Below are 24,824 nucleotides of genomic sequence, written 5' to 3' on the forward strand. Positions count from 1 at the left end.
GATGGTTAGCATTATTGAATGAGATAACTAATTGTTTACTGCTTTTTCCAACGATTTTAGAAATTTTAGAATGTGTAGAGATCTGAATGTAAGGATTCCTGCATAAATTTCTCTTCGAATTGAGTATGAAAAAAATTTTACCACCAAATGTTTATACACTTTTTATTAGAAAATCAGAACTGGAAAGCTCAGTTATCATGCCTCATAGGAAACTCAAATTCATTTTGTTCTGCATTCCTTCAAGGTGTCAAGTATATGTTCCTTTTAATCTTCCTTGTCATTTATATTTTCTTGTTGAAAAGTGTTTTGGTATTACTAACTGTCCAGAATTTTCTCTAAAGTAAATGGGTATAAATGTATATATTTTTAAATAGAAACATCACTTGAATTTCCCAGGTTTTTCATTTTTAATCAATAAGTTTAGTTCACACTTGCATAAGGAGAATTCTTTTATCAAGACAGAAATCCAGGCAAAAAGAAAATCACATGTAAGTCTTTGAAATTAAAATACAGCTGGAAGAATAATTGAATAGTTAATTATTGTTCACTGCTGCTGGAATTACTAGATAGTCAATCAATAGCGCAAAAGAATAGGTAGGTAGGTAGGTAGATAGGTAGGTAGGTAATAGGTAGGTAAGTAGATAGGTAAATACTTGGATGTATGGATGGATGGATGGATGGTTGGATAGATGAATGATTGGACAGATAGACTGATATACAGATAGCTAGCTGAACTATATATCTTGACCTATATATCTTGAATATCAGTATAATGCTTTTTCCCAATATTTGGGTTCTATGTGTGTGTACATATATGTGTATGTATATACATACATTTGAAATATATATCATATACATGTTATATTTGGTATATATACATCCAATGTATCAGAGGTTTTTATGCCTTATTTAGTCATACATCATGGATATACAATCCTCAAAGGATTAGCCTTTAAGTGGCATGCAACAGGTAAAGCAAATCAGCTATTTCCATGCCCTAATAACCTTAAGCCACAAATTTCATCAAGATGACAAAGTGGGAAGGCAGATCTTACTGAATTAACAGGAAAGAGACATAGAGTGGGAGAAGAATTTGTTACCTGGTCCTGACCACCCTCTTTGGACATGAATAGATTTTACTATTTAGCTTCAACATGGGAGCAGCAGTTAGGCAAGATATGAAAAATATGTGAAACTGGACCAAAGATTCCCTAGGATGTTATATATAAGCTTTTAATAGATTTCTGTCAAAATTTGGAATAAAATTAAGTGATTTAATTTTTTAATTAAATTGAATGCATAGGAAAATATGTCAACTTTACACAACCACACATTTCATGTCTTCAGATAACCTTTGGTAACTTTTTAATATTAACTTGAATATATTACATTTAAATATTATTGTAGACAGTCTTGCAGCAACATAATTAATTCCTTCTCTTCATTAAAATATGTAATAAATTATTCTTTCAACCAATGATTTTAGCCTACCATGACAAGACTATGTTTAAAATTTAAAAACAAATGCCTCTCTCATTCATGTTTATTTTTAAAAGGAACCAGAAAAAGACCCTCTTTTCTGAATGATATATTTCAGAAATGTATAGAGCATTCTTCAGTATTACAGTGATAATTAGAAGGATAGAATTCACCTTATGTTGTCTTATTACACTCTTCTTTTTCCCTTTTATCATACTAAATGCATCCTACTATGGTTAATTTCAAGTCTTTGAATAAGATACAGTCTTACAAAATTAGAAAGGAATTTGACTTCCAATTCATAAACCATCAACATCCCACACGGGAAAGCTTGGAAATCACAGACTAATATTATTCCTTTAATATCCTAAAGAAATAGCATCTGAAAGAGAAGAGTGGGCAGGAGGCAGTGTGATGATAAATTACATCAACCAATATAATTACGTTTAGCCTTCATAGAATGCTTTGCATTTCCAAATGTTTACAAGACATGAAACAAAAATGCTCAATTGCCCAAGAGGTAGATGATGAACCCATTTTCCAAATGGGAAACTGAGGCATTGAGATGTCTATACCACAGGCTACAAAAATACTCAGTTGAAGAATCAAGATTAGAAGCGGGAAGAGCAGGTTGCTGGTGTATATACATGGCTACCCAAAAGGTGACAGTGGCATGACAGGAATTATGTTGGTCCATCTGCAGCCTGTGCTCCATTTTGCTCTATGACATGTACAGCTGATGGAAATTTGAAACTTCATTTGAAGTTAAAGCACATCTATTCTCCACTGTGAAACCCATGAGATCAGCATGAGGAATGATTATTTACGATGGCCTCCCCAGACTTAGGAAGGAAGGCTAGGTTGAAAATATATAGAATGTATTTCAATAAATGAGATAAAGACATAAAACAAGATGAAAGGACAGCTTATGCAATAATGAAAACTACAACTTCAATATTTCTACTGTTATTCTACAAAGAGATGTTTATGACCACAATTAAAAACAAGTTATTGGGGGTGTCTTGGTGGCTCAGTCAGTTAAGTATCTGACTCTTGGTTTCGGTTCAGGTCATCATGTCATGGTTTGTGAGTTCAAGCCCTGTGTCCAGCTCTGCACTGACAGTATGGAGCCTGCTTGGGATTCTCTCTCTTTCTCCACCTCTCTCTCTGCCCCTCCCTGCTCTCCCTCTCTCTCTCTTTAAAAATAAATAAACTGAAAAAAATTATCAAACAATTGAATTTGAAATTTAACTCACATCTTTCTACTGAAGTGAACCTTAGTATACATGCTCTTAAACTGGGAGGGAATAAACAGTGTATTTTACTGTGCTTTTGTCTTGAACACATCTCTCTAGAATACAAAAATGTATGCTTATCCACTGCTAATAATTTACCAACGTCTTCAAATATACTAAAACACTAAAGAAAATGTGATTATTTCACTGAGCAGTGGGATTAGCTGAACAAACAACATGACCAGAATGGGGGTACGCTTCATGGAGGATGTTCTGTGGGAGATACAGGAAAATAAACAACCATAGCATTGTTCTTTAGGCTCATGAGAATGACATCCAGGAGTGCTAACCCCACAGTTACTGTGTGAGTACCCAGTACATTAGGGACACACTAATATAGACGACACACAGTGTTATCCAGTTTATTCTTGTGATTGGCGGCCTGTGGTTACCTGTCACGTGGAGGATGACATTGGAAGAGAGAATGCCATTAGAGTTTTGGGCCCGAGCCACATAGAGGCCTGCGTCTGCCTCGCATGCCTTCGGAATGAACACCGAATGTCTTGTCTCCTTGTGTAAAACCTGTAAGTGCCCATCTGCAGACAATTTCTGGCCCTTCTTGTACCTGAAGCAGAGAGTCAGTTTTTAAAGTTAGGATCACTGTATATTCACATCATTTCCAAGATCTAAAAACCATTGCAAACAAACCCATTACCACTGGCAATAGTCTCTAGTATTAGCAGGAACTTTGCAGCTGCCACAAATTCCAATGGGGCTGTTCATCCTTCAAGCAGAGGTTGGCGACTTGTGGCCAGAGAAGTGTGTGATTGAGTCAGACCATGTTTTTAAAAAATTGAATTTTTCAACAACATTTAACAATTGGAATATTGCATATAAAAATCCAGATATCCAACTACTCTTTGAAAAACCCCAGACCATCTGGCCACACAGGGCCACCATTTGCTTATAGCAACAATCACCTAGAGTGTGAAATGGTATGCCTCTCTTTGGCCTGTGTCATTCTTTTAGCTGCTATGGAACAGCAGCCTGTGACTTCTGGGAATCTATGTTGGAGCAAGACTCATCCATCCCATTGTATTTGTGGACCCCACAAGATCCACGTCAGAGTATTAATATGCTGTTTTAGAGAAAGGCACTTATACAGCATTTCCTGGTGAAATGAACTCATTTAATTTCTATGAATTAATTTCATTAGAAGAAAATGATTTCTAATATGAAAGGCATTTATGTAATTGGATTATTACTGTTAATGACATGTTTTGAAAAGTTTCCTATAAACACAAGCACTTAGCTGCCTCTTTTTAGAAAGCAAATAATTTATTTTGTATATTCTAGATTCTTTTCTATTTATTTACACCCATGTTCCTTCACCTAAGAAGTGGTGACAAACCTGAGTCATTTTCTGTTCCCATTGCCTAAGTGATAACTTTGCATTTTTATGAGTGTCCTAAGGATGTATGATTCCAAGACTTTGCCAGTTGTTAATTGAGCAAAACTTAATTGTAAATCCAAAAGCAAGGTATCTTTTCACAATATTGCAATAGTTCTTCAAGAAATACTAACTAAGTTATTTGTTGTGTGGACAAAACCAAGAAACACTGCAGACGACATTTTCTTTGGGGTGAACTGATATTTAATAATGAATTAAATATCTTTCAAATTCATAAATATGAAATTCCTCATCTGTCAAAAACATGCAATTGTAAAAACAACAAAATAAAACAGAAGCACAAACAGCTGCACTGTAGCATAAGTGCAGTTTCTTTTAATGATCTGAGGAACCAAAGTTTTCCCATAGATTCTTCAGATAACCACCTCACACTTCAAGTATCGTCAATGGGCACACACAGTCATCGGAACTGTTAATGTCTACCGAAATATTATGATAAGTAAATGTTACCTTACTTATCTTAGTTGATGAGTATGAATTCAGTCTCACCTATTTGTAACTTTGTCCTCAGATAAATCTACTTAAGAACAAGAATTAATTTTGTTTTTCAAAGATAAAAAAATTTCTAAATGTTTAGAAGTAACCCACGTGTTGAGAAAGTGAGAACTACTTTTTAAAACAACAGTGATTCAAACCCTGTATTCTGCAGTTTACTCTCTATTAAAACAAACACGCTAAAAAATAATGATGTCTCCAGAGGGAAATCCTATGGTTTACAGCTCAGTTATTACACCACCTTTCAAAAATGGGTTTATTACCTGTCACCGGGAGCAACTGTGAAAGAAATATTTTTATTCCATCTCTCATACTGAAGAAATTTATGGAAAGAAATCTTAGTGAAACAAACAAATATCACAAAAGTGGTGTGTGACTCTGTTGGGAAGAGGGAAAAGATGAAATAGGCAAATGAAGGAAAAGAGAAAAACCCACATTCGTATGTTTTTGAATCGAATATGGGATGTTAGACTAAGAAAATGTCATGCTTTTGTAGACATAAACAAGGGGAAAGAATTTCAACCCATAGTCTTCAGAAATGTGGAATGTTAAACTAATACCAGAAAACAAAAACAAACAAAAAAGAACACAGCTAAGTTGCAGTGCTTTTGGAGTTAGTCAACTATTATTTTATGTGGTTACTTTTCTTTCTAGGGGGTTTTAGCCATGCTGGGACTACAGTCAGAGTTGGGGGCCGGTGTGAGGCTGAATCATGCAGATTTGCAGTGTTGCAGAATATTAATCAGCTGTCCCTAAACCTTTCAGTTAGTGCACACAGAATGATTTGCTCAGTCATTCAATGTGTTTGTTTATGACTTGTCATTGTAAGCTACCCACCATGTCAGTGTAGGCTCTGGAAATCCTGTCACTTCAACTTCCAAAGTCACTGGAGAACCTTCCATGACAGTTACATTAGACTGAAGCCTGGAGAAATTAGGTGCCTGGCCAGCAAGGCTGACCACGGTGTTCTTTGCTGATGTACATTTAATCTCCTCTTGGGGGACCGTTTGCCTCTGATAGGCCTGGCTGGAGCCTGATCGAAACCCAAGGCCTGAGAATGCATCCTGGGAAGCATGCAGCCTGTCTTGGGTTTTAGTGACATTGTTATCAGCATGCACTTTCTCCCATGTTTCTAGCAAACTTCCCTGAGCCTGAGGGTGCTGCTGTAAAGCTCTCTCATGCACTTCACTCAGCATGCTCTCTGGATGTTTAGCACTGATTTTGCAGAAGGCAGTACTTTTTTCCAAAATTCCTTGGGAGGTTAATGGGACTTCAGCTTTGAACTGGGGAGAGGGCCTCTGAAAATGACTTGAAAATGTTTCTCTCTTATCATTGTAAGCATCAGCAAAAGCAGCAGGTGGTGGGATGCCAGATTCCTGGGCCTCCCCTGGACAGCTGGCCCCTGTCTGCATCCTGTAGTTGCTCATGGGAAGGCTGCGGGGAGGGCTAGACCGCCCCTCCACTTCCATGTCAGCAGGGGCAAGGGGGGAATCAGGGCTTTCCGGGAGTGGAGGCAAGGAGATGTCATCAGGTGAGACACACTCATATTCTTCCCCCGAAAGCATGTCTGGAGGCAGGAGATGGCCTTGGACAGCATCCTCTTTGTCAGAGAGCAGCTGCGTCAGGTGCTGTGGGAGCTGACCCTCTCCTGTTCCATTGACAGTCAAAATATCTTCTACCTGCGCCTTCTCCTTCAACACAGAAAAGCCAAAGCTTTGAGTTAGTCATTGAGTTTTTTTCCAAGTCACAAACTCAACTTCAGACGGACAACCTAAGAAAAGCTACAGTGAATTAGAGCTCGGGGCCCTGACACAAGCGTTACTGAACTTGAAACCATCTGTCTGTTTAAACTGGGCACAGTCCCATCCCATGACTAAGAAATGGGTAAACTGACCTCTAGTCTCTGAATGAAATGTGATAGACCTTATGAAAGAGAGGAGAGAAAGCCCTAGTTTTCATCTCTAATGAAGGGGTTGAATCAGATGAATGTCTTTCAAATCATGATCTGAGGAACCTTCTTCCACCGGCAAATTCTGCTTTGTTTCGTCTACATTCCATGTGAACACGTAGCTCCTAAACATCAGAGGCTCCCTTGTTAGGTGATCCCTCAGACCCTCCTAAGAATAACCCCTCTTTTTTTCCTTAGGAAAGCCATCCTTTATTATTATTATTATTATTATTATTATGGTAAAATATATAACATGAAATTTACCATTTTAACCACTTCTAAGTGCACAGTTCAATGGCATTAAGTACACTCACATTGGTGCAACCATCCATCATCCAGCTCCAGAACTTTTTCATCTTCCCAAACTGAAACTCTTTACCCATTAAACACTGAACTATCCATTCTCCCATCCCCCCAACCACTTCTACTTTCTGTCAGTATGAATTTGACAATTCTAGGCCATATAAAGTCATTTTTAATGACTGGTTTTATTTTCTTAAGCGCCTTACTTTTATTCTCCCGTTGCAAAATATCTACTGAGCACTTATTTCATACTAGGTGCCATGTTAGGCATTGGTGAGATGAAATGAGTAAAAGTAAATACAGTCTCTGCCCTCAGGGAGATAATAGCCCAGTGGGGGAGGTAGATATTAATGGAACAATCACAGGTTACGGTCCTTCACAAGAGAACACAAGATACAAAAGAGGAGTGCCTGCCACTTATCTTTCCATGCCATGTGGAGGGCAGGTCATGCTAGGAGACTGTGAACAGCAGTACATCACCTCCTGCTTACACTGATCTAGTATTTCTCCCCACTAATCCATGTCCATGTCTGCTTTCAAAAAGAGACTCAAATATCCATCCTTTCTGGCACAAACTCAAAAGAGCATTGACGCTGAAGGGGACCTCATCTATCTCAGCCTGTTGTTTTATATCTACTTCTTCTTTGCCTTTCCTCTTTTTGGGTGCATTTTTACTTAAAAATTACTGAGATTTTTCCATTGCCACTGCTTGCACATAAGAAAGTTATGTCTTGCCTTGACTTTGTGTTCTTCATTTTAGCTCATTCACTTTATAAATAATTTTTGAGACGTAAATGTGTTTTCAGGTTGAAGATTAGAAGTAAAAACAGTGTTCCTTCGACTACCCCAGAGACATGACTTATCCTCAGAGAAAGTATAAGCATAAGTTTGGAGAAAGTGGTTTCCTTCAGCCGTTTAGTAGAAGTTTAAACTCTGGGCCTAAAAGCCAGAATTTTTATTTTTATTATTTTTTTAAGTTTATTTATTTATTTTGAGAGAGAGAGAGAGAGAGAGAGCATGAGCAGGGGAGGGGCAGAGAGTGGGGGAGAGAGAGAATCCCAAGCAGGCTTCCTGTAGTCAGCACAGAGTGCAATGCAGGGCTCAAATTCACGAACAGTGATATCATGACCTGAGCTGAAATCAAGAGTCAGATGCTTACCCAACTAAGCCACCTAGGCGCCCCAAAGCCAGAAGTTTTTTAAAGTCCTTCTCATTAAAAAAAAAAAAAAAACCAAAAACTAAATAAACACATATCCAGTAGGAAATGTCCCTCCTTCTTTTGATTTTCCTACATCGGCTTAGCTCTGAATTTATTTTCCTTTTCATAGGGACTTTGGTCCAACTTCCTGTTCAGTATAGGCAACTTCTCTATGACATTCTGGTAGCTTATGTTTGAATACTTTTCCTGAAAGAGTTTTTTCTTTGAATAGAAGTTTATGCTTTACTTGTGTTAAGAATCTTTTCCTATATTTAGCAAAGATATGCCTTCACTCAGTATCCAACAACGGATCTGAACCGGCCTCCTGGAGCGACAAAGATGTCCAATTTCTCTCTTCTTTTAACTGCTCTTTGACTATTTGGAAAATTGGTCTCGCAGTCTGTCAATCTCTTTCTTCTACTAAAACCTCCAGTCTTCTTCTGCCTTGCCTCTAGAACTTTTATCATCAAGGTCACCTTCTGGGAAGCCCCACTCCTACCAGGCATTTGTTGATTTGAGGGTCATCCATGGCCACGCAACTTCTTAATGCCTTCTTTGGGTAATGTGTGTCTCTCTAGAGAAGAGTAATGTTTAAGAATTGTCTGAAAATTTGCAACAGGCTTAGGAGAAAAACTTGAATAAAAGTCCAGGCTAGTCTTCTCACTCTTCCCTCCTGCTTGGGGAGGAAATGACTTACTTAACTGCAGGTTTAGACTGAACATGCTCAGCTCTGACTTTTTGAGGCCTCTCCTGTGGATCTGTCTTCTACCAAATGTGTGTATTCATGTTAGATTTAAACTATGAAAAGCCCCTGCACAGAAAGCCTCTGGTTGTCTAGCTGTGCACCCAAGTGTTTAGGTAGGCAAGTCTATCTAAATCAGAGATAAAGTTTTAGGAAACCCACTAGAAAAGTCCAAGCCATATTCTCTAATCCTGCTTTTACTAGTTATTGATTCCTGACTCCCGTGACTCTCTTTCAGTGGTGTCAAACTCAGAGGGGAATCCAAGAATATTATTTTTTTACTCCCTACAATTCCTAAGGTAGAAAAATACTTTCCACAGCAAATAACACTAGCAGATAATTTCTACTGACAATAAGAGAGAATGTTCTGAAATCTTTTCCAGAAACATTTCAACTTATTACTGTTTCCCCTAAATATGTTTATTTCCAGGATTTATTTACTTTCCAGATGGGAACTAATCAATGGAACCAACATCTCCTTGATCTATGTGATATATTTTTATTAAAGTGATTATGTTAGTTCTTTTTGTGTTTTTATAAGAACCATATGTGGCTATTCATACTGAGTTTTTAAAATTTTTTTAAATATTTATTTATTTTTGAGAAAGAGACAGAGAGAGACAGAGAGAGAGACAGAGCATGAGTGGGGGAGGAGCAGAGAGAGAAGGAGACACAGAATCTGAAGCAGACTCCAGGCTCTGAGCTGTCAGCACAGAGCCAATGCGGGGCTCTAACTCATGAGCCATGAGATCATGACCTGAGCTGAAGTTGGACATTTAACCGACTGAGCCACCCAGGTGCCCCAATTCATACTGAGTTTTTAATCAGCCAAAATTTTCTACCTCTTCTATTAATGCCATTGATAAAAATGTTGAACACTGCAGAGTTTAGAACAAAGTCAGATGTCTCCCCAAGGCAAGGCAAACTATCTTCCAGGTTAACACTGTTGAACTACCTAAGATTCTTGGAACAATTATAATCTAATCAAACTCTTATTCAGTTCACGTACTTACACTTACCTTAAGAAAGAGATCATAAATATGTTTATCAAATGACTTTTTGAAGTCAGAATAATTTGCTTATGACACTAATCTAGAATTATCCATTAAATAGTCATCTCACAAAGCAAAAGCAAAATAAGGTGAATTTAATATAAGTTTTTCTGAGTCAATCCATGTAGGCTCTTGGCATTTTTGCCTTTATTCTCAAAGGCAAATAAGCTTTTCATTTTTAAGTCATTATGGAATTTTACAAAACTTCTTTTATTAATTAATTTCTAAAACTCAAGTATAATTAACATATAGTATTCTATTAGTTTCAGGTGTACAATAAGTGATTCAACAATTCTATATATTACTCAGTGCTCATCACAATTAAGTGTGCTGCTAATCCCCTTCACCTATTTAAATCTCACTGAGTTACAGTTTTCTGGGTCTACCAGTTTCCTTTATGAAAATGGTTTTCAAACATTCACATATACTATTTTTTTTAACATTTCCCCACCATAAAATCATTTTGCTATTAGTAGAGGGAAAAAGTGTGTGTGTGTGTGTGTGTGTGTGTGTGTGTGTTTCCAGAAAGGGGTATTTCCAGACAGAGCATATTTGCATCAATTTAATAAGTTCTGGCAGAATGGCTGGGAAGCTGATCTAATTCACCACAACACTGCTCACTCTCAACTTGTTTCTCTTATATCCTTGGCTGCTGTTTGTCTTTTTGTTGATTCCTTTTTCTTCCCCAACCTTCTAATTATATGGATAGTGTGTGATCTTGTCTTAAGTTCTCTAATCTTCTCTTTATACTTTTCCCCTCAAAGATCTCACCCACTTTCATGTCTAATGATCAATTAACTTTTAATTAATCCTAAATCTGTGGCCTCAGTTCTTATATCTGTCACAATTTCTAAACTTTCATTTCCACTGATAGCCATAACCACTTGGATTTACAACCATTGCCATGTAGGCAAACAAAGTGAGTGTTTGGAATAGAGAATATAATAATATTCTACATCCCTTGAAGTAAGTGTGTAGCACAAATTCTCAAAGTACACACAGTGGGGAGCCATCTATATGGTAAATTTAAGGGACAATCAGAAGACTTTACCTTTCCAAATAGTCCCACAATACTCTTATCCTGGTATAAATAAGATTTAATGAAGGTAAGTAGGAAGTAGAGAAAGAATGATCTTGAACACAGGACTTCTCTATGAAAGACATTTCTGGGGAAGGCTTTTGGAAGGGGCTTTGGGCAGCCAAGGGGTAAGTTGGTAGCATTGCACACTTGGGGTAGACAAAATAAAAGAGATGAGAACAGAAAGATGGTGAAGAACACTTTGTCCCTTTCCCATTTTTTTCCAAAGCAAATGTCTTAAGAACGCCTTTGCCGCCTACCAGGTGATCAGGATTAGAAGAGGGCACAGGGCTGTCCTCACCCAGTTTGATAAGAGTACTCCACTGATTGGTATAAATGTACTTCCATGATGAAAGCAAATTAAAACAACAGTGAGATATCACCTTACACCTTTCAGAATGGCTTGAATAAAAAAGACAAAATATAATAGGTTTTGGGGAGGATGTGGAGAAAAAGGAACCCTCATGCACTGTTGGTGGGAATATAAACTGGTACAGTTACTATGGAAAACAATATGGAGTTTCCTCAAAAAATTAAAAATAGAAATACCATATGATCCAATAATTCCACTACTGGGCATTTACCCAAAGAAAATAAAAACACTAGTTTGAAAAGATTATACATCCCTATGTTTATTGAAACACCATTATTTTTTTTAAATGTTTATTTATTGGGGGCACCTGGGTGGCTCAGTCGGTTGGGCTTCTGACTTCAGCTCAGGTCATGATCTCACTGCTCGTGAGTTCAGGCCCCGCGTCGGGCTCTGTGCTGACAGCTCAGAGCCTGGAGCCTGCTTCAGACTCTGTCTGCCTCTCTCTTTGCCCCTCCCCTGCTTGTGCTCTGTCTCTCTCTCACAAAATATGAAAAATAAAAAAAAACTTCAACAAAAAAATGTTTATTTATTTATTTTGGGAGATAGAGCATGTGGGGAGTGAAGAGAGGGAAAGGGGAGAGAGAGAGAGAGAGAGAGAGAGAGAGAACATCTTATCCCCAGCAGGCTGGCATTTTCAGTGTGGAGCCTGATGCAGGGCTTAAACTTCCAAACCATGAGATCATGACCTGAGCTGATCAAGAGTTGGATGCTTAACCACCTGAGCCACCCAGGTGCCCCTAAAACATTATTTACAAAAGCCAGGATATGAATGTGTCTGTCAATAGATGAATGGATAAAGAAGATGTGATGATATAGATACAGATACAGATACAGATACAGATACAGATACAGATAGATATAGATATACACATACACACACATATACACACAATGGAATATTACTCAGTCATAAAAAATGAGATCTTGCTATTGGGACATTTGGACAGACCTACAGGGTATTTATGCTAAGTGAAATAAGTCAGAGAAAGAAAAATACCACAGGACTTTACTTGTATGTAGAATCTGAAAAATAAAACAAATGAATAAACAAACTACAAGCAGAAACAGACTCAAATACTGAGAACAAACTAATGGTTGCCAGAGGGGGATGGACAAAATGTGTGAAAGGGAATGAGAAGTACACACTTCCAGCTAAGTCATGAGGATAAAAGGTACAGCATAGGGAATATGACCAACGGTGTCGTAATAGCACTGTGTGGTGACCAATGGTAGCTACAGCTATGGTGAGCATAGCATAAGGTATAGACCTGTCGAATAACTATGTTACATACCTGAAACTAATATAACATTGTGTGTCAATTAAACTTGAATTTATAAAAATAATAAATTATAAGGCAAATGATAACAAGTACCTACAATAGATATTTTTGATGTTGCCACCTGTAATTAAGCAAGCATTAACACTATATGCCATTTTTTTTTCTTTTTTGCAGTTATGTACTTTATTCAAGCAGGTGAATCCAGACAACTTTCTCCGTGAGGTGAGACAGTATCCATTAACCTGTGGGTCTTATGATCTCTTCCATCTGAGCAACTGTTCTCCCATATTAGTCTGGTTCTAAGACTGTGGGGAAAGTTAAGTAACTGGTTCTTAAATTTTTAAATTGTCATTTCTATGATATGTTATCTCCAAACTAGACCCTGAGATAATGTATGTATATTGAGGGGAACTTTGAAAACATAAATTTGTTTTATATTACTTGCTCTTCTTGGGGTGCAACCACAGAACACCATTGTGCAGTGGGGATTGATGCCTTCACTGCCTGTGTGTCCCTGACTCTGAGTCATACAGGATTGAATTCTTTTACTTCCCTGCAAAAATGAATGATTCTATTTAAGTATGTAGTTTAAATGAGCTCAGTTCAGAGTAGGCTCCCAAATTCCCTGCTTTTGTTGGCAGTATCTTTAACCTATGAGAATTAACTAATATACCTGAGTCTTAAACTGGCAACATCATTTTCTGGCTATGATTTCCTTTGTGGCCCAGGAAAACCCTTAACTTACAGATCTATCTCATAGAATTAAAAGTCCTTATTAATACCAAAAAAAAGTACTTCCATGCTATTGCTTTATTAATCATCATGTAAACAGATGAAGGGGAAGAGTGAGGGAACAGGTTGGCAGGGGAATCTGCAGTGTCATTACAAAGCAGCTTATTTACACAGAGCCGTTCCTTAGAGCTCACTTTCGGTCTTACAGAAAAAGTTAACGTGTCTGAAATTCAGGAGAATGGCACTGCCTGCCCAATGCCGACACTACTTTCTATGATTCTTGGAGGGCAAAATATTATATCTCTTTTAGTCTCAGTTTCCTCAACTATAAAATGAGATTTGATCAGATGATTGTTAAATCCCTTGTAGCACTTGAATTCTATAACTCTAAATGTGGGCATTGTAAGCCTGCATCCTCTACTGAATAATTCTGTGGTTTTGGGGGAGTCTCTTAATATTCTGGGTGTCTGTTTAACCTTAGGAGTTTTCAAATATTACTATGGGTTTGGCTTTGGTGCTCACCTTGGAGGGAAGACACTATCTCTAATCTGTTAGTGCAACGGGCACTGCATTTACTAAATTGCCTAATTCCACCTGCTGCATTTTGGGGTTAGAAAAATGAGAAGCACTTTATTATCACCAAGAGAAAATCCTGTGATGAGTATATTATTGTAATAGTCTGGTAGAATTGTTCTCTTTACTTTTTTTAAGTTTTTATTTAAATTCCAGTTAGTTAATATATAATGTAATATTAGTTTTAAGTATAAAATATAGTGATTCAACAGTTCCATACAATACCTGGTCCTCATCACAACAAATGCTCTCCTTAATCCCCATTACCTATTTAACCCATTCCCCTCCCCTCTGGTAATCATTAGTTTGTTTGTTCTCTGTAGTTAAGAGTCAGTTTCTTGGTTTGCCTCTCTCTCTCTCTTTTTTTCCTTTGCTCATTTGTTTTGTTCCTTAAATTCCACATGAGTAAAATCATATGGTGTCTGTCTTTCTCTGACTAACTTATTTCACTTAGTATAATACCCTCTTGTTCCATCCATGTCCTTGCAAATGGTATGATTTCATTATTTTTTATGGCTGAATAATATTCCATTGTGTGTGTGTGTGTGTGTGTGTGTGTGTATGGACACACCACATCTTCTTTATCCATTCATCAGTTGATGGACATTTGGGCTGTTTTAATAATTTGGCTATTGTAGATAATGTTGCTATAAACATTGAGGTGCATGCATCCCTTTGAATTAGTATTTTTGTATAGTTTGAGTAAATACTTAGTAGTACAATTGCTGGATTGTAGGGTAGTTCTATTTTTGACTTTCTGAGGAAGCTCCATACTGTTTCCAGAGTTGCTGCACCAGTTTGTATTCCCACCAATAGTGTAAAAGGGTTCCTCTTTCTCCACATCTTCACTAACACAGGTATCTTCTGTTGTGTTTAGCCATTCTGACAGGTGTGAGGTGATATGTCATTATAGTTTTGATTTGTATTTCCCTGATGACTGGTGATGTTGAGCATCTTTTCATGTGTGTGCTGGCCATTTGTATGCCTTTTGAAAAATGTCTTTTCATGTGTTGTGCCCAATTCTTAACTGGATTATTTGTTTTGGGGGATGTTGAGTTTGGTAAGTTCTTTATAGATTTTGGATACAAACCCTTCAACAGGTATGTCATTTGCAAATAGCTTCTCCCATTCTGTTGGCTGTCTTTTAGTTTTGTTGATTGTTCCCCTCACTGTGTAGAAGTTTTTTATTTTGATGAAGTCCCAACAGTTTATTTTTGCTTTTTTTACTTGCCTCAGGAGACATGTCTAGAAAGAAGTTGCTATAGCCGATGTCAAGGAGGTTACTGCATATTCTCCTCTAGGATGTTTATGTCTTCATGTATTACATTTCAAATTTATTTTTGTGTATGGTGTAAGAAAGTGGTCTAGTTTCATTCTTCTACATGTTGCTCTCCAGTTTTACCAACACCATTTGTTGAAGAGACTGTATTTTTTCTCACTGGATATTCTTTCCTGCTTTGTTGAAGATTAATTGACTATATACTTGTGGGTTCATTTCTGGGTCCTCGGTGCTGTACTATTGACCTGTGTGTCTTTTTTTGTGCCAGTAATGTACTGTTTTGGACTACTACACTTCGGTAATATAACTTGAAGTCTGGAATTGTGATGCCTCCAGCTTTGCTTTTCTTTTGCAAAGTTGCTTTGACTATTTGGCTATTGTAAAACTTTAACAATATTTATTCTTCCAATCTATGAGCACAGAATATCTTTCCATTCCTTTGTATCATTTTCCATTTCTTTCATCAGTGTTTTATAGTTTTGAGAGTATAGGTCTTTTACCTCTTTAGTAAGGTTTATTCCTAACCAAATTGTTTTTGGTGCAATTGTAAATGGGATTGATTTCTTAATTTCTATTTCTGCTGCTTCATTATTGGTGTATAGAAATGCAGCAGATTTTTGTGTGTTGATTTTGTATCCTACAACTTTACTGAATTCATTATGAATTCTAGTAATTTTTTGGTAGAGTCTTTTGGGTTTGCTATATAGAGTATCATGTCATCTGCAAATAGTGAAAATTTTACTTCTTCCTTGCTGATTTGAATACCTTTCATTTCTTTTTGTTGTATGATTGCTGAGGCTAGGACTTCCAGTACTTGTTAAATAACAGTGGTGAGTGTGGATATCCCTGTTTTGTTCCTTCACTTTTATACTAAATAACAGATGATCTATCACCTTTTAATTTATATTAAAATAAAACCAATTTCTCAATGAAAATAAATCTTGATTTTTTATTTAAAACCATCTGTTCATTTAATTTTTCTTCTAAGAAAAATAAATAAAAGCAATAAAATAAATGAATTAAAAGCAAAGCAATAAATTGCTTGCTTTGGTAACAATAACCTTCACTTTAAGTCTTAATAAATGTGGGTTGGTTGGCAGTGCAGACAAATGTGCAGAATTTAAAAGATAAGAGGAATTTAGTATCTCTTAGAAACTTAGTTAAGAAGATGAGATGCACAGTGGTGCCCGGGTGGCTCAGTCAGTTAAGTGTCTGACTTCGGCTCAGGTCATGATCTTGTGATTTGTGAGTTCAAGCCCTACTTTGGGCTCTGTGCTGACAGCTTAGAGCCGAGAGCCTGTTTCAAAGTCTGTATCTCCCTCTCTTTCTGCTCTTCCTCTACTTGTACTGTGTCTGGCTCTCTCAAAAATAAACATTAAACTTTTTTGTTAATAAAAAAAAGATGTGATGAACAAAAATAAATTCAAAATGGATGAAAGACCTAAATGTGAGACAGGAAACCATCAAGATCCTATAGGAGAAAATAGGCAGCAACCTCTTTGACCTGGGTTGCAGAAACTTCTTACTTGACATATCTCTAAAGGCAAGAGAAATAAAAGCAAAAAATGAACTGTTGGGACCTCATCAAGGTAATAAGCTATGGCACAGCAAAGGAAACAATCAACAAAACCAAAAGGCAACTGGTGGAATGGGAGAAGATATTTGCAAACGACATATCCAATAAAGGGTTGTCCAAAATCTATAAAGAACTTACCAAACTCAACACCCAAAACAAATAATCCAGTAGAAATGGGCAGAAGACATGAATAGACACTTTTCCAAAGAAGACAGCCAGATGGTCAACAGACACATGAAAAGATGCTCAACATTGCTCACCATCAGGGAAATACAAATCAAAACCACAATGAGATACCACCTCACACTGGTCAGAGTGGCTAAAATTAACTCAGGAAACAACAGATGTTGGTGAGGATGTGGAGAAAGGGGAACCCTATTGCACTGTTGGTGGGAATGCAAGCTGGTGCAGCCAGTCTGGAAAATAGTGTGGAGGCTCCTCAAAAAATTAAAAATAGAAATACCTTAAAACAAGCAATTGTACTACTAGGAAGTTATCACAAGGATACAAAAATGCTGTTTTGAAGGGGCATGTGTACATGCACCCCAATGTTTATAGCAGCAATTTCAACAATAGCCAAATTATGGAAAAGCCCAAATGTCCATTAACTGATGAATGGATTAAGAAAATGTGGTATGTATATATTACATACATACACACACAATGGAATGTTACTTGGCAATGAAAAAGAATGAAACTTTGCCATTGGAGGATATTTTGCAACTGGAGGATATTTTGCTAAGTGGAATAAGTCAGGGAAAGACAGGTATCATATGATTTTGCTCATGTGTGGAATTTGAGAAACTTAATAGATGATCATAGAGGAAGAGAAGGAAAAATAAGATAAAAAACAGAAAGGGAGGGAAACTATAAATATAGAGAACACACTGAGGGTTGCTGGAGGGGAGATGGGTGGGGGGAAGTGGCTAAATGGGCGCTGGGCATTAAGGAGGGCACTTGTTAGAATGAGCACTGGGTGTCATATGTAAGTGATAAATCACTGGATTCTACTCCTAAAGCCAAGACTACACTGTATGTTAACTGACTTGAGAATAAAAGAAAAGAAAGGAAGGAGGAAAGAATGAACATTGATGCATTTAGTGTTATTCTTTTTTTATTTCAACCACTTGGTCTCAATTGAGGGTGATTTTGCTCCCCAGGGAACATTTGGCAATGTCCATGGACATTTTTTAGCTGTGACAACTGGGTGGGTGGGGGAGGCGTGCCACTGGCATCTAGTTGATAGAGGCCAGGAATGTTGCTATATATCCTGTAATGCACAGGACAGCTCTCCACAGCAAAGAATTCTCTGGGCCAAAATGTCAGCAGTGCTGAGATTGAGAAGACCTGATTTAGACCAATCACAATAACCAAAGATCATTAGACATAAGACTAAGGTTTAACAAAGTAATCAAGGTTTGGCAGCTTTCCTTTGCCTCAGGGTGGAATCAGGGTTTAAGTGCTTCAAGGCCATCCAACAACAAAGTCAGTTTGCGTAATGACACTTGCTGTCTGGAGGTTGTATAATTGCACTAGACCTTGACAAAGATTGAACCTATGGAACACGACCTATATAGAAGATCTAAGAATGGTAATGACTTTAAGGAAAGATAAATCTTTTTCCATGAGATAACTACAACAAGTGGGGAGATATTTATTTTAAACTCTCATATCACAAGAAGCATACTTTATTAATTTGGGGACAGTTGAGAATAATGTTGACTCTGTTTGTTCCTTCAGTTCCTTGGGAGAGAGAGGAACATTGGAAGCAAAACTGGCAAAGCAAAAAGACAAGAGCTAATTATAGTCCAGCAGCTATGAATAAAGAGTGAGCAACTTATACCAAAAATTGCATAATGATGTGATTTAAATAATGCTTTTGAAATCATAAAATATTTGCATTTTGTGAATGTTTGCAGTTTTTGGTACATGCTCAAATTATCTGTAATACATAAATTTTAAAGTAATTTAAACATTTTTGTACTTTAGTATTTATATTTCAGTTGGGTTCTATGTTTTAGTATATGTACATGGAAATATCATCTTAGAAGTAACTTCTGTGGGAACAAGATACAAGCTAATTTTGGGCACCCGGGTGGCTCATTTGGTTAAGCATCTGACTTCAGCTCAGGTCATGATCTCACAGTGAGTTCCACCCCCACATCGGGCTCTCTGCTGTTAGCACAGAGCCCACTTCAGATCCTTTGTCTCCTTCTCTCTCTGCCCTCCCATCCCCCAAAATACATACATACATACATGCAGTTTTAAAAAAGTTAATTTCATGTATTATGGTTTTCTAGTGGGTAATGTAAAACAACAAAATCATAGCTTGGTGGTGTGACAGAAGTGGTTTGGGGGGCTCTTGGGTGGCTCAGTCTGTTAAGAATCCGACTCTTGATTTTGGCTCAGGTCATGATCTCACAGTTCATGGGTTCAAGTCCTGCATCGGGCTCCATGCTGACAGTGTGGAGCCTGCTTGGGATTCTTTCTCTCCCTGTCTTCCCCTCCCCCACTCACACTCACACGAGTGTTCTCTCTCTCAAAATAAATAAATAAACTTAAAAAAAGAGTGGTTTGGAGTGACAGTATGGTGACTAAACAGCTATCCCAATACCACTGTGAACTACTATGGTCCCAGTATTCAACAGGAAGTGCTCAGAGGGAAATAACTTAGGTGGGAGAAGTACTAAGTAAAGGGTAGAAAGGAGGTACAGGATGAGGGCAATCACATTGAAAGATTTGATTCAGATAGATAAGAAGGCTTTAATTCACTTTATTTTTCAATGAAAAGGGATTCTAATCTCAAAATGCAAAACTGAGACTACATGGTTTTCATTACCTTATTTCTTTCTTCATTGAATAGTGTCTGCTTATTTCTTGCTGGTTCTTTTAGCAGGTCAACGAAGTCATCATGGAGATCTTCCAAATTCAGATTCATTTTTAAAATGTCTCCCTGCTGTACAAAGAGATGGTTAGTCAGAGTCTGGGCCAGAAAAGATGGAGGCACAGTGCTACAACAACCACTTGGAAGAAAACATAGGCCACTTGCAACCTTTCAGCAAATGTACTCTACAGGAGAGTGACTATGCCCAGCCCAGGATGTGACTTACAAAATTATCTTGTGAAGTTTCCAGCTCCCCTCCTACCTCACTCCTTTGATCAAGTTCATTGCCGGTAAAAACTGGTGGTTCAAAAGCCCAGCAGGAACAAAGTCATTGCTCTAATAGGATGCACCTACAGGGAGCGTTTTCCAGAGGAAAAAAAAAAAAAACATTGTGCATGGCAGTCTAAGCCATTAGGAAAGTCTGGGGGAGTGGTGAGGAGGAAGAAATGTCTGAAGGTTCTGGTGGAGAGCAAAGAGGAAATCCAGAGATTTTACGTAAGTAAATATTTGGGAGACTCAGGAAGAGAGGAAGGAGATATCACTGAGTACGTTAAAGAAAAAACAATTGAGAACAAAGGATGCTTCATGTGGATGATGATATTTTGCTCCTGTAGCTCATAGGGCTGTTTTAGTCATGGAAGTATAGGTGTTTGCAAGCTGCCAGGGAACCCCTGTGGGGGCTGAGAAGACTTTGGAAAGGTAAAAGGAGCATCAGGTACACCACATTTAGGATGATTAATTATACTGCACCAGAACATTCCCTATTCCACCTGAAACATGATCAGGCCCATGGTCAGATGGGCCTTAAAGAAACAGCATGTTCCTCAATGTGCTCAACGTGCTATATGGACTCAGAGAATTTGGGGAGATGCTTACTGGGGAGACTCAACTTTTAGTCTAACTCTAAAACTTAAGCTGGTTTGTGCTATTGGTTAAGTTACTCTGCTTTGGTACACACTTGACATCTAATTCCAAAATGGTGGTTGTTGTGGAAAGAATGCTAGAGTTTGAATTGTATCTAATTCCAGAACCTCCACTACTGATGGTGAGGCCCTGGGCAAAGCACTTTTACATTCTTTGAACTTCACCTCTAAAACAAGGAAAACAACATTTGCTTTACTACCATCACAAGATTATTTGCAAATCACTGAAGTAATATATATGAAAAGACTTTGTAAATCTCAAATTGCTATCCAAATAGAAAGGATTATTATCACTATTTTAGCCTTGATAGGGATTTCTGGGCCTATTTTTAATAACCCCTACAAAAGAGCCATAGCACCAACCTTAAAAACATAAAAACTAGATGTTTATGCTTTCATGCAAACATATGTAAACTGTTAGTAAGCATTCTTTGACAAGCTTTTGTTCAGGCTGTAACTGGTAAGAGCCTTGCTGATGCCCGTGTCTCTTGCCAGAGAGGCTCTTCCTCACTTTTATATCCACCCAAATCACATCTTTTTGAGCTATGTATTGAATGATTTTTCTTCTCTGTATCAATCATTTGAGTTTTTACTACAAATGCCACAACTCTTTCTGGAGAACAAGCTTCAGGCAAAGAATAGTGTTAAATGTGTGGGACCCTAAGCTGAACAGAGTCATAGGGTTTCTTCAGGTGTAATGGAGTAAATGGTTTGGGGTACTAATGGTAGTTATATGTGATGATCACAGTAGGAAAGAATGGCGGAATCAGAGAGGCAGGGACCCAGACCACAAAGGAACTGTGGAGGAGGCAGCATTTAGGTTTGGCTTTGAGAGGTAGTAAAATTTAGATAAGCAGAGAGAGAAGGTCATGTACAGGAAGGTTTAGGAGGAGAAAACTCAAAAATGTGGGGTAGCAGACCAGTGAGACAGGAGCCTACGATGAGTATAGAAGCACACTGATTTGGAAAGACAGCCTTGGAATACCGGAAGGCCTTGAGTTTAAACTTTATATAGTAAGCAATGAAGAATTTGTAGTCAAGTGATGCGTTGGGAATAAGAAAAAGAGGGTGCAATCCTGATTACAGGGGTGTAACAAGAATGGGAAATGAGGAAGTGAGGAGAGGGTGTGGGTAGAGCTTTCAGAAAGAACGGCCATGAAGGTGAAAGCAGAAAGGAATATCACTTTGAGAGAGTAAATTTTATTAAGTGGACCTCACTTGAAGAAGTACAACAGAAATGGGAGGGATGTTGTAGATAGTAAAGAGCAAAGAGTCAGGGGAAGTAGCAGTTTTCAAGCTGTGTCCTGGAAGTCAAGAGAAGAAACAGATCCTCGGAGGGTTGGATGGAGGTGGGGAGGAAATGATCATTGTTTAAAAAGATAATATAAGACCCATGGCACATTCATACATTATTGATGGCATTAAAATTCTAAAATATTTGTGGAATTTAATTTAACATATGTATATTAGGAACATTAACAATTTTGTACTCATTTACCCAAATCTGCCCTGGAGAGCTTATGTGTAGGTAACAATACAAGAGAAAAAAAAAATCTTTATGCACGAAGATGTTCATTGCAGTGTTAATTAAATGGTAAAATAAAAAAAGAAAAAAAGTTGAAAATCTGTTTCTTAAAGAAAAAAGATAATTTGGTCATCCACTCAGTTAAAAGATAAGCAAACTATTCTGAATGGACTGAGTACTCAAATTTATGATGTGGAAATTCATACAGAAAAAAAAAAAGGTTGCTAGAAATAGAATTCTGCTCTGAACTGCGAGAGCACCATTATGTCTCCATATCAACAATAATCACAATAACCATGGGTGTCTTCACATTCAATCCTCAGGGTTACTCTGTGATTAGGATCCCCTATTTCCTCCATTTTATAGATCAAGAAACTGAGACTCAAAGAGATGAAGTAACTTGCCCCAAATCACAAATCCAGTTATTTGGAGAATTGGTATTCTGAGGCAGCTGTATTTTACTCTACGGCTTGTGCTCTTAATTACCTTGTCATTCTCTACATCTTAAGTAACTAGTTCTTTCAGCCAGTTGTTAAAATAGTACTAATGAAGCTAGTTTTCATAAAATACAGACAAAACAATATATGCATTTCTCTCTCATAACTGGATTTTTGCCTAGGGATTAGACATCAACATATTTTCTATTTTTTATTCCATCAGCTTATTACTTCATGAAAGATGCTAATGATTAGTTCAATACTTCCATGAAGCTAAATGTTCAATGAATCTAATACGTGAAGATTTAGTTTTATTTTCTCCGGGGCCACAATTTGGAAGGAAAAAGAACCCTTACATTTATTATCTGGGAATGAAAGTATAAGGCTACTTAATACAGACTTTACTTTGATTTTAATGGCATACATTTATCCTTTAGGATGTGATCCATGAAAATGTAAATGAGACACCTTAATTGTGTTTAGCCCTCATTCCCAGCAATATTTTTCTCTGCAGTGATGGAAAAGAAACAGAATTAATTATCAGAAACACCCAGATAATTATGTTAGAAAGCTGTGAAACAAATGTGCACATTATGTCCCTTGAGAATTTCCATTAGAACATCTTTGGACCAGAAGACACTTATCAACACATTTTTATTTATATCACTTGAAAATACATACTCTGGGAAGAAGAAATTACCTTCAGCTTTTCTTCAAGCTCTGTGAGAGAGACGCATAATTCAGTGATAGATTCAAGAACCTCTTTGTGTTTTGCCACTATTTTCTCAGCATATTTCTGCCCTTCTTCAAAACCTGGTGAGGAGAAGGGACAAAAGACAAAAAACAAAACAAAACAAAACAAAACAAAACAAAACAAAACAACTATTTTTTGAGGTCAAATCCTTAGCAGAAAACAAACAAACAAACAAACAAACAAACTCTGCTAGGGTGTTAATTCATTTCCCCAGTATCTGGTGTAAAGGCTGGTAGATAGTAAGTGCTTAATAAATACTTGTTGAATAGATAAATAAATGAATGAAGGCATGAAAAACAGGTACCCTAGGAAAATGGTTACAAATCTGCTGTACCACATCACTTTCATGTAGCCTAAACCATGTTGCTTTGTTAATATTCTTAAAGCTCCACTCTAATCCATTTTCTCCTGTTTTTGAACATTCAATCATTCTTTATTCATGGATTCAAAGCCCTCCATAATATAGTTTCAAGGTGCTTCTCCCAAACGTATGCCACCCTAGTTCCCTCACACATTTAGTTCTGGTCAAACTGAACCAGCAACTCTCCCCCTGCGAATCCCCATAGCCAGAGTATTCTTTCCTATACCAAGAATACCCTTCCCCCACTCTCTGCTGTCAAAACCCTATGTACTCTTCAAGATCTACTTCAAATAGCAATATCTCTGAAATGTTCTTAATCTTTGCCTGCCTAGATTTTTTTTCTCTCTACCTGAATAACAATAAAAATAGCTACCATGTAGTGAGTGTTCATTGTTTGACTATGGCTAAACGTTGTATTTTATTTATTTATTTATTTATTTATTTATTTATTCATTCATTCATTCATTTACCATTTCAACCATTTTTGAGTGTGCAGTACAGTGGCATTGAATACATTCTCATTGTTGTGCAGCCATCACCACTATCCATCTCCACAACTTTTTCATCTTCCCAAACTGAAACTCTGTACCCATTAAAAAACAGCTCCCATTTCTCTCTGCCCCTAACTCCTGGTAACCACTACTCTACTTTCTATCTCTTAAATCCGACTACTCTGGGTCCCTGCTGTAAGTGGAATCACATAATATTTGTCTTTTTGTGTTTGGCTTCTTTCACTTGGCATTATGTCTTTAAGGCTCATCCCTGTTGTTAACAGGTTATGGCTAAGCACTTTATACGCATTAATGTAATTCTCCTTGGATTCTCTAGGTTCTATCGCATTTTACATATGACAAAACTGAGACTCAAAGAGTCTCAGGTTACCCAGACAATCATTGCAGGAGCAGGGATTTGAAACCAGGATTACAGACTCCATGGCTTAGACTAAGCTGTATTTCACGTTGTTATGAGCTGAACTCCTCCAGTTCAGTTGTTATGAGCTGAACTCCTCTGTCTCCTCCAGAATTCGTAAATTGAAGCCTCAACCTCCAGTATCTCAGAATGTTACCACATTTGGAGATAAGGTCCTTCAAGAGGTGATTAAGTAAAAATGAGGCCATTAGGACGG

At 37.4% G+C, this 24,824-nt stretch overlaps 1 protein-coding gene across 1 annotated transcript in view; it reads right to left on the reverse strand.

Moving 5' to 3' along the window:
• Nucleotides 1-2,667: 2,667 nt before the first annotated feature.
• Nucleotides 2,668-24,824, reverse strand: part of CCDC141 (coiled-coil domain containing 141) — a 226,154-nt gene continuing 203,997 nt past the window's right edge. Inside the window, exons 22-25 of the mRNA XM_007083895.3 lie at nucleotides 23,284-23,396; nucleotides 19,654-19,770; nucleotides 5,518-6,371; nucleotides 2,668-3,339 (exon numbers count right to left, since the gene is read on the reverse strand). Coding sequence (XP_007083957.2) covers nucleotides 3,072-3,339; nucleotides 5,518-6,371; nucleotides 19,654-19,770; nucleotides 23,284-23,396 — 1,352 coding nt within the window. The 3' untranslated portion in view covers nucleotides 2,668-3,071. The remainder of the gene's footprint in view (nucleotides 3,340-5,517; nucleotides 6,372-19,653; nucleotides 19,771-23,283; nucleotides 23,397-24,824) is intronic.

This window comes from Panthera tigris, chromosome C1 (assembly GCF_018350195.1).
Source record: "Panthera tigris isolate Pti1 chromosome C1, P.tigris_Pti1_mat1.1, whole genome shotgun sequence".
Lineage (NCBI taxonomy): Eukaryota > Metazoa > Chordata > Mammalia > Carnivora > Felidae > Panthera > Panthera tigris.